General features: G+C 37.8%; 1 protein-coding gene across 2 annotated transcripts; it reads left to right on the top strand.

The window, feature by feature from the left end:
* The first annotated feature begins 6,329 nt into the window (after positions 1–6,329).
* LOC120560948 (natterin-3-like) lies at positions 6,330–9,023 on the top strand. 2 transcript variants are annotated; one of them, XM_039803857.1, is made up of 3 exons: positions 6,330–6,504; positions 6,791–6,852; positions 7,786–9,023. In XM_039803857.1, the coding sequence occupies exon 3, from the start codon at positions 7,788–7,790 to the stop codon at positions 8,889–8,891; it is 1,104 nt and encodes a 367-aa protein (XP_039659791.1). In that variant the 5' UTR covers positions 6,330–6,504; positions 6,791–6,852; positions 7,786–7,787; the 3' UTR covers positions 8,892–9,023. The 2 variants fall into 2 exon arrangements, with proteins under 2 accessions (XP_039659791.1, XP_039659792.1); XM_039803858.1 differs by lacking the exon at positions 6,330–6,504 and adding an exon at positions 6,610–6,689.
* The last annotated feature ends 534 nt before the right edge of the window (positions 9,024–9,557 follow it).

Genomic DNA, 9,557 nt, shown 5'->3' with positions numbered 1-9,557 from the left:
CATGGAAGGTAAAAGCCTGCAACGGAAGGTAAAAACCTGCAACGGAAGGTAAAAACCTGCAACGGAAAGTTTGGTTCTGAGTCAAAAGACGGAATCGAGTTCACTAGAGTGGACATAGTCGGTGAAAATAGGAAACAATTAAATATAGGGTTGTACATAGAATACTGTAAATATTTTTGTAATCTACAAATTACAACACCGAAAAGAGATGCAACAAAAGTATTTTTTAATTTAACTTATTTTTTAAAGTAAGTGCTGTAATATAACTAGCAGGAGACAAGTAATAATTGAGGTAAGTTTGGAGACATTACCTTATTTAATCATTAAATTAATACATATTTTTGTTGTATCTCTTTTCGGTGTAGTAATTTGTAGACGGCCCTAAGCACTGTCTAACTGCAGGTAGCAGCAGCAGCAGCAGCAGCAACAGCAACAGAGAGCAGAAGAGAGCAGGCGCGTTCATAAACTTCTGGTGTACTTACAAACTTTCCAATCCATCGTTTAATGAGTGCATAACCTATATATACTAGTGTAGACCTTTGGTATCATTTCGGGCATTATTAGTGGGGTCATTTAAGAGATACAAACGTGGGTCCATTAGCCCCGCGCTAAGCTACTCAGCGGCTAACGCTACTCTTTGCTAACTCGCCCAGTGTTAGACCCAGGTGAAAAAAGCTTCTGGGGGGTTGTTTGGCTCGAGGTCATGGTGCAAAGGACCCTAGGGTAAATTACTCCGAACCATCACTTTAAGAGGTTGGAGCTGAATCATGGTGTGCAGTCATGAGTAAATACAGGAAGAAGGTCCTGGTCAAACCAGCTCATTTCATTAAAATAATCAGACATTGTTTCGCGAGAGACGTTACTACATCTGTTCTGGTCACCGAGACTTCGCTCTGTCGGTGTCTGTCTCCAACATTAGCCAACAGCTGGTTTGACCACAGAGATGCAAGTGACAGACGGCAAGCTTGACTGCAGTCTATTTCTGTGATAGAAACACTGCAAGCTGCTACAGTTTGCTGCTCTGCTGGATCGCAGATTGCTAAACACACCTGACCACGGGAGACATTAGCTCAGACTTGCGGAGGACATATAGATGAAGCGGTTCGAGTATAGTCACGTTCTCCCCACAAATGAACCGCTCCAGAGTTCGATTGAAAGCGTACCGAGACCACCTCTTCAAGCAGGTCTCGGTACACTTGTTTGGTCCGCTTTTGGTGCGCACCAGAGTTTGATTGCCGCGTTCTTACCTGCCCAAACGAACCGCACCAGCGGGGCAAACAAACTCTAGTTCGATTCAACCGAACTAAAGGCCGTCGGTGTGAAAATGCCCTTAGTCTATTAAAAAGTGTGCTTGTGTTAAAATGATTGGCTTGATGATTGGCAAATTTCAAAAAGACATTACCTCACATTTTGTATTGTGTGCTTTTGCATGAATAACAGACAGGCATGGCTTCATTTCCTTAAAAGGAGCTAGATAATGCAGCACTTCAGTCACTTTTTCCACATATGGAAAGTAGCGACAGGTCACGTCCATGGCAACAAAACTCTTTTTGGAGGACCATTGGGTAGGCAACGGTTTCGCCACGAAACATGTTCAGACCTTCAGGAACGAAAGAAATAATCAATAAACATAATAAATCATTAAAAACTAGGTTAAATAGACATATTTCACATTCATATATAAAAAAAAGATACCTTTCAGGAGAAATCCATGCCTACAAATGGCTATTTCCACACCCTCTTCATCCAATTTGTTAGCCTGTCTGGACGTTTCCCTGGCTGCTGTCCAGTGGGAGTCACCACACACGGCTTTTCCATTAGTCTGGTGAAATAAAGACAATGACACAAAATTATCAATTTAATCAATCCAGATGTTTTTGGTTTTCTCATCCTCTTTAATAAAGAAAAGGCCAGTCTTTTTCCTTCTTTAGAGAAATACTTCTTCAGAATCTTGTGAGTCTTAGCATTGAGTCTGAGTTTTCCTTTTTATGGAACCAAACATGGACAATTGTTTGTCCATTCATGTCCCTACATTTATGCCACCAGGGCACTCATTGTGGTACTTGATATGCTTACTTTTGTTGTTCAGAACATAGACTAATTATCATTGCTTAACACTTCTGTCTCATCTCTAAATATGGGTCATCAATAGGGTTGGGTACCGAGACCCAATGCTAAAATGGCGCTGGTGCCTTAAAGACTGGTATCTACTGGATGGAATAGCAACGCAGATTTCAGTGCCTCATTTCGGTGCCACTTAAATGTTGCGCTGCTCTTTGATGCTCCCAAACAGACGTTAGAGGCAACAGAAGCATCGCTGCATGTCACGCTAGTTAACATAATACACTTGACAGCAAAAAGGGGTAAATCTTTTGACAATGTGATGTGTGATATCTGTTTCACTACAAATTCTGAAGGCACACATTGAAATGATATTCCTGCTCATATTATTGTATGGCACTTACAATCAGTATAATTGTTTTGTCAGTTATTGTGTGTGTTTGAATGTTTTTTTTTTTATGAACTAAATCAGATAAATGGGTGGTGGGGGGGGGGGGTTCAAGACTTGTGAATCTTTCTTTTAAACTCACTACTTACCTCATGTTAATGAGTAATGACATGTTCGTTAAGAGGAAGAACTCTTGTAAAATAAATAAACATGTAATCTTGTTTATATCGTGGTGGATTATTTGATCATGTTGTAAAAAAAATACAATATTTATCAGAAAACTGAGGCTTCATCTGACAGTACAGATGTCATTCGAATTGAATCTATGATACAATTTTACAGAATTTTTCCATTTTGTGGACTAATGGAAACATCCATCAAATGCACAGAGCATATACTGTAAATATACAGAATTTTCCGTATTTGGATTAACAGAAACGTCTGTAAACTTAACGGAAAATGTACTGGTAATTTTGTGCTAGGACATTATCCATTTTTCTACGGATGTTTTTCTTACAGTGAACATGTTTTGCACAAATTTCTGTCTCACATGTGAGAAAAACGAGCTGAAAGTAGCTAAATCAAAATATATCAGCTATACAATTTAATCAGAATTTTTACATTTGGCGCCCCATTAATAGACTGAGATATATTTGAGATCTCTGAAGCTAGTAAGTGGACCTTTTCTTTTTTATAACTTTTTTTAAAGACATAGACATACTTTATAGAAACATTAAGACATAAAGAAAAACAAACTATACAAACTATAATTCCTTTAGATTTGTATGACATACTTGATTGTTCACCTATTAATCACCACTACACAATCCCAGTATTATAAGTATAATATTGAAACATTTAAGATCTGAGTTATTATTTTGTTTTAACACACCCTTGTTAAGTTTCTTAGCTCACACGCTTGCTTGTATTTTCAAACATGTATGTTTTCTTCTGTTAACATTATGTTAAGATGAAATGCCTTTACATTTTTCAAGTCTATCTTGATACAATCATCTTGTCACAAGTGCATATGTATAAAGGTTGTTGGTCGCTGTAATTGTTTTCACTGTCAATACTGGCTGATAAAAAATGTATTCCTAAGCCAATTTAATGGGGAACAGAATCCGCAGTCCTCGTTCTGGGAACAAAATTACTTCTAAATTTAAGCTGAAGTTAATATGACACTATAGCAATCTGAGTAACTAGTTAATATGACACTATAGCAATCTGAGTAACTGAAAAATAAAGTGGATATCTTCCAAAGTACAAATTCTCTTTTCGTGTTACTATTCCCCTGCTAGAAAACACTGTCTGTAGAAACACAAAGAGCGTATTTACCACTAAAAACTATTACTTTAGTCAAACAAAACCATTCACAAAACTACGTAATTGAAGGGAACATTATTGAAAATATAGATTAAAATATTCTTCAAACAATCTGTTAAAAAGGTAGACTGTTGAAAGATTAACTTGAAAAAATGTGAGCCTTTCCTACAACATGAGTACTAACCGATGTGTTTGGCAAACATAATGCTATCTCACATTTATAATACCAGCTTAACTGACCTCCATGCAACAGTTGCTATGGTTGGACAACTGTTTTACATAACTGAAATAAAACAAGAGATAACTGAACAAATGACAAAAGGGTACAGGATTAGAATGTAGAAAATAAATGTATTTTTCATTTATGTCTGTGAAGAGACATAAACTTTTAAGAGATTTTCAAATGTTTTCATAGCTGATTGAAAAAACGGAAGGTGATTATTGTTAGAAAATTCTAAGACGTGTTCGTTGGATTTCTGAGGAAGGAGCAAGGCTTCGTACCAATTGAAGATTTAATAAAACAGAATTATGAAATGACAAGACAAAATGCAAATGTTACACTGCAGCTGACAGCGGACTGAATGTATGCAAATTGACAGTCATGACCTAATCATTCTTTAGAAACTTGGGATGGTGTGGGCCAGCCAAATGCTGATTAAAAGGCTATTCAGTTGATTAGATTTAGCTACTGGGTACATAAAGTACATTTAATCCAAAAGTGCATTGTTTTCATAACATAAGCATTGTTTTACCTTTTTAAACCCCAAATTATACATCAAGAATATTGTTTTAAACTGGAAAATTATATTACCTGGTACTTTATATGGGCAAGTATAGGCTTGGTTGAAGTAATCTTATAAAAACTACTGCTAGCTACACTTACTATGACACTCATCGCATCATAATGGGCAAGTGAAGATTTTAGCAAAAACATTAATGAACTTAAAGAAATTAATAATTTATGGCAGTCCATAAAATATGTAGGATGCCTATGCAATTTGAATAAAAAGCTTTTTTTCAGCAGTTCACCCAAATTAGGCAATAACATTTCCTACTAGTTATGGCCAAAATAGTGCCCACATTTTCAGAAATCCCATATTATGATTATGATTCTTTTTAACAGTGCAGAAACAATTGTATAGATTTATAAACCTACATTTCTTATAGGCATGTTCATTTACCAACCTGACTTGGACATGTATTTGGTGGTCACAGCACATCTTGAAAGGAAACTCTTAATGGAAAGTTTGCATCTATGTGTTTTTTCAGACTCTTGGTTCTTAACCAATAGTAGAACAATTGTAGAAAGAAGCATCATCTTATGATGACTTGCAGTGGCAAATTTCAAAAAGACATTACCTCTTTGTATTGTGTGCTTTTGCATGCATCACAGACAGGCATGGCTTAATTTCCTTAAAAGGAGCTAGATAATGCAGCACTTCAGTCACTTTTTCCACATATGGAAAGTAGCGACAGGTCACGTCCATGGCAACAAAGTTCGAGCAAATGAACTCTTTTTGGAGGACCATTGGGTAGGCAAAGATTTCGCCACGAAACATGTTTAGATGTTCTGATCCTAAATCAATAAGAAACTGTGGCAAAATTATTTATTGTACATCTTGCAATTATAATTTATTTTTACATCTTGTTTTTTGTGACATATTGGGACATGAAAAGGAATACAAAAAATATGTTTGAGGGTTACTAATGGAACTTGGTTTACATTTGGATTTAATAAATAAAATATATATATAAGTGGTAATATATTCTAAACAAAGTTACAAGGTGTTTCACATTGAAACAGGAAAGTGATGTGTGTTTTGGGGAAGTAACTAATTAACTAACATTCAGTAAGGGCTTGTAAACAAAGCCTTTACTGAAGGACACACAACCAAATTGTGCCTGCAGAGAAATGGTTGCTTTTCAGCTGAAATCTGATTCACTTTCTCATGGTTTGACACTATCTCACCAGGAACTGTGACCCTGACAATGCAGAGCCTTAAAGGTACTGTATCTTGGGCCCCTGGTTAGCTCACCTGGTAGAGCGGGCGCCCATATATAGAGGTTTACTCCTCGACGCATTAGCCGCAGTTTTGACTCCGACCTGCGGCCCTTTGCTGCAGGTCATTCCTCCTCTCTCTTCCCTTTTAAGTCTAAACTGTCCTATCCAAATAAAGGCCTCAAAAAGCCCCCAAAAAAAAGAATATATATATATATATATATAAAGTACTGTATCTGTAAAATCAATTCTAAAAGGGAGAATGGAGGAACATTTACTGGCCAAGCAAGAAACATGTTGGTGAATTATTATTTTATAGTGTATGTCTGATTCTTCCTTATGTGTCTTTGTCTAAAATGTCCCGCTATCCTCCAGAGAACATGAGTGTGTCCACCATCAGGAAACATAAATGACAATTGCAGATTAAAAAAAAAAACTGGATAAACAGGATTAAGATTAAGTATTAGGTATAAAAAATTCCCTTACCTGAGCTTCCCCGCCCATTTCCCCACCTGCCATGCCATTTCCTTATCAGCTCTGCAGTATTTATACCAGCATCTTTCTCCTACTCTCTACCAGTTTGGCAAAGTTGCCATTTTGCTTTCTAGCATCGGTTACCTGGAACCCAGTCACCTGTCGCCTATCTTGCATCCTACCTGCCTGCCTACCTGCCCGTCTGCCTACCTGCCTGACCCTCTGCCTGATCCCTGGAATTTTGACCGGTGTCACTGTAAGTTTTTCTAACGACCCCATAAATCCAGTGAACTGATAGTGTCTGCCTGCTTTTGTCTTATTTGGATCCTTTCCTTGTTTGCTCATATACGCCAGCACATTATTGTGTTGTCTTTCGAAAACATTAAACTATGTTTACTTTATTTCCAGCCACAACAGAGACGCTGGTATTGTTTTTACATTGTGAGTCTGTGTGTGTCCTTGATGTTCTGATATTTTTACCAGGGTTAGATTTTAAGTTATTTTATTACAGCAATTAACAGATATTTTTTTCTGTGTTTCAGAGTATTGCTGCTGATTGCCCTGCCGGCTCTTTCCTCAGCCAGTGAGAAGAACGACAATCTAGGTAAACTGAAACTACCGTACAACAACTATTTCCCATTCTTTATTTTCCAAGTGTCCTCATTTATGCATAACTTAAATAAAATCTACACATAGAGGGAAACAGAAGAAAACTATGGAGCTAGAACAGTGACACTACATTTTAGCATCAAAAAACAAGGCATTGAAAACAGTATGTTATGCTTTTAATGTTAACGTATAGGTTGACATTTTTCTAGTCTATCTTGATACAATCTTCACTAGTCCATATGTTAACAGGGTTGTTGGTTGCAGTAATTGTTCCTACTTTCCATACTGGCTGTTAAAAGATTGCTTATGAAGGCAATTCAATTGTAAGTGCATGATGGGGTCCTCGCTATGTGAACAAATTAATTCATAAAGTTCAGATGAAATTAATACGAGATCTCAGGAATCTGGGTTTGACAAATAAAGTGGATATCTTAAAGTCTTTTTTCCCTTTTTGTTGTTGCATGTTAACAGTTGCATCTCATGATTGAGCAGTTAAGAACAATTGAATCCACAACACACTTGTGTTTTTGAATTTTCCAAAGGATGGAAAAAGACACAACCCTCTAACTTCTTTTAACTAGTTTTACAGGTGTAAAATATGTGGAGAAATCTAAAGACTGACTGACAGCCATACATAGTTACGGTGGCCAAGCTATGGTTGGACAACCGCTGTTTGGGCACGGTGTTTAGGTCAGTTTGACTATTTCTAATTAATGACAGCAGTCACTGACCTCCTTTTTTATTAAGAAAGCAAGAGATATAAATTGGGATTAACATTTAGATTTTCGCTCTCCATTGGCTAGTTTTTGTTTGCCCTGTAGCATTTATTAAAAATTTAGCTAAAAGCATTAGGAAAAAATTGATTGTTTACTGATGTAATTTTGTTTATATAACATTGTTCCTATGTGTGTCTTTTTTCCTTTTACAGTCATGTCACTGAACCCAAGTCTGGAGAACATAGTTCCTAACATCCCTGCTAACCAATCGGAAAATCAAGCTAATAAGGCTAAGACAGTTGTTGTTCTCAAAGGGATTGAGAACAACGTGGACCAGTCCCCCTCACTCAAGGTTGGTCAAACCAACCTGGAATGGCAGACCTTTGATGGCTCTCTCCCCAACGGAGCAGTTTCAAGCTACAACGAATACGTTAAACGCACTGACTACGTTGGCAAATTCAGGCGCGAGGCCGGCTTCTACAACCCTGAGAAGAATCCTTGCTTCCTCTACTACCCCTATTGTAATAAAGAGCTCCATGGCTCCCCATTTGAGATCCTGGTAAACAAAGACAACTTTGAGTTTTTGGAATGGAAGGATGGCTCCTGGGGTTCAGTGCCTGATAATGCAGTCGAGACCTACTCCGGCAGCAATGTATATGTTGGGAAGAACCAGTATGGTCTTGGCAAGGTAGATGTTCAAAATAAGTGTTTCTACCTTCCGTGGGAAGGTTATGAGTATTGGTACAGGGACTACGAGGTCCTGACCGTTAACAAAGATGCAATCAGCGAGGACATATCTGATGTCAAATATAAAACTGATGATGTTAAAATCATTCAGCATCCTCCAGAGACCATGCAAAAGTCTGTCCTCACCAACAATGAGTGCCATTCAGTGAAACAAACAAATACCCTCTCAAAGACAACCCAAAGGGAGCAAAGGTGGGACACCAGCTTTTCGTTTACAGTGGGCGTCAAGAGTACCATCACTGCCGGAATCCCCGAAATCATGTCCGCAAGCGTTGAGGTTAGCGCTGAAACGACCCTCCAGTACACCAAGGGGACCACTCATATCGAGTCGACCACCCACACTGTTTCTGTTGAGGCTGAAATACCAGCAAAACACTCCTGCCGTGTCAGTATGGTGGGATATAAGTACACAGCAGACATCCCATACACTGCACGCCTCAAGCGCACCTACAGAAATGGGAAGACCACATGGATGTCCATCTCTGGGACCTACAAAAGTGTCCAAATGGGAGAAGTCCGGGGTGTGGTGGATCACAGTGAACCTATACCTGATGCCAAGCTCTGTCCCTGAGCAGTTTCATGAGATACGAAACCTGACATATTGTATGTCCATAACATTGTAATGAAAAGCTAAAAATAAACCTGCTTTTGTTTTATGTGCCTTAACATATTTTATAAGACAGTAAAACTAATTCAATTTAAATTTTTTCAAGCAACAAATGAAATGTTTGAAAAATGTATTTAATAATTCATTGTTTCAAATAAAATAAACTTACATGCAAACCAAATCTGTGTCATCATCACTCAAATATTCAATCAGTATGCAGGTCACAGACAGCTGGTGGTATGATGGTATAAAATACCTACAGAAAAATGAGTCAGCACTTCATTTATTACTTCAGTGTTGTTAATGAAATATTCAGAGATAAGACCATGTAGGAGATAAAATATCTTGTTAGTTTTTAACATTTTTAAGAGTTTAACATCTTGGTGCATTCAGTAAAATGTGAAACTGTGGAGGCGCCCAGGTAGCACAGTTGGTAGAGCGTGCGTTTATATGAAGATGTTTCTTCCTCGACCCAGAGGCCTAGAGTTCGAGTCCAACCTGCAGCAATTTCCTCCATTTCTTCACCCTCTCTCTCCCCTTTCATATCTAAGCTGTCCTGGTGATTAAAGGCAGACATTACCAAAACAAGGTGAGCTTAGGGAAACCTTCCCTCTTCATCTCTGCACAGTG

The sequence above is a fragment of the Perca fluviatilis genome, chromosome 6, assembly GCF_010015445.1.
Source record: "Perca fluviatilis chromosome 6, GENO_Pfluv_1.0, whole genome shotgun sequence".
Classification (NCBI taxonomy): domain Eukaryota; kingdom Metazoa; phylum Chordata; class Actinopteri; order Perciformes; family Percidae; genus Perca; species Perca fluviatilis.
Note: the sequence above shows the minus strand (reverse complement) of the source record. Positions and strands in the feature narration are given on the sequence as shown.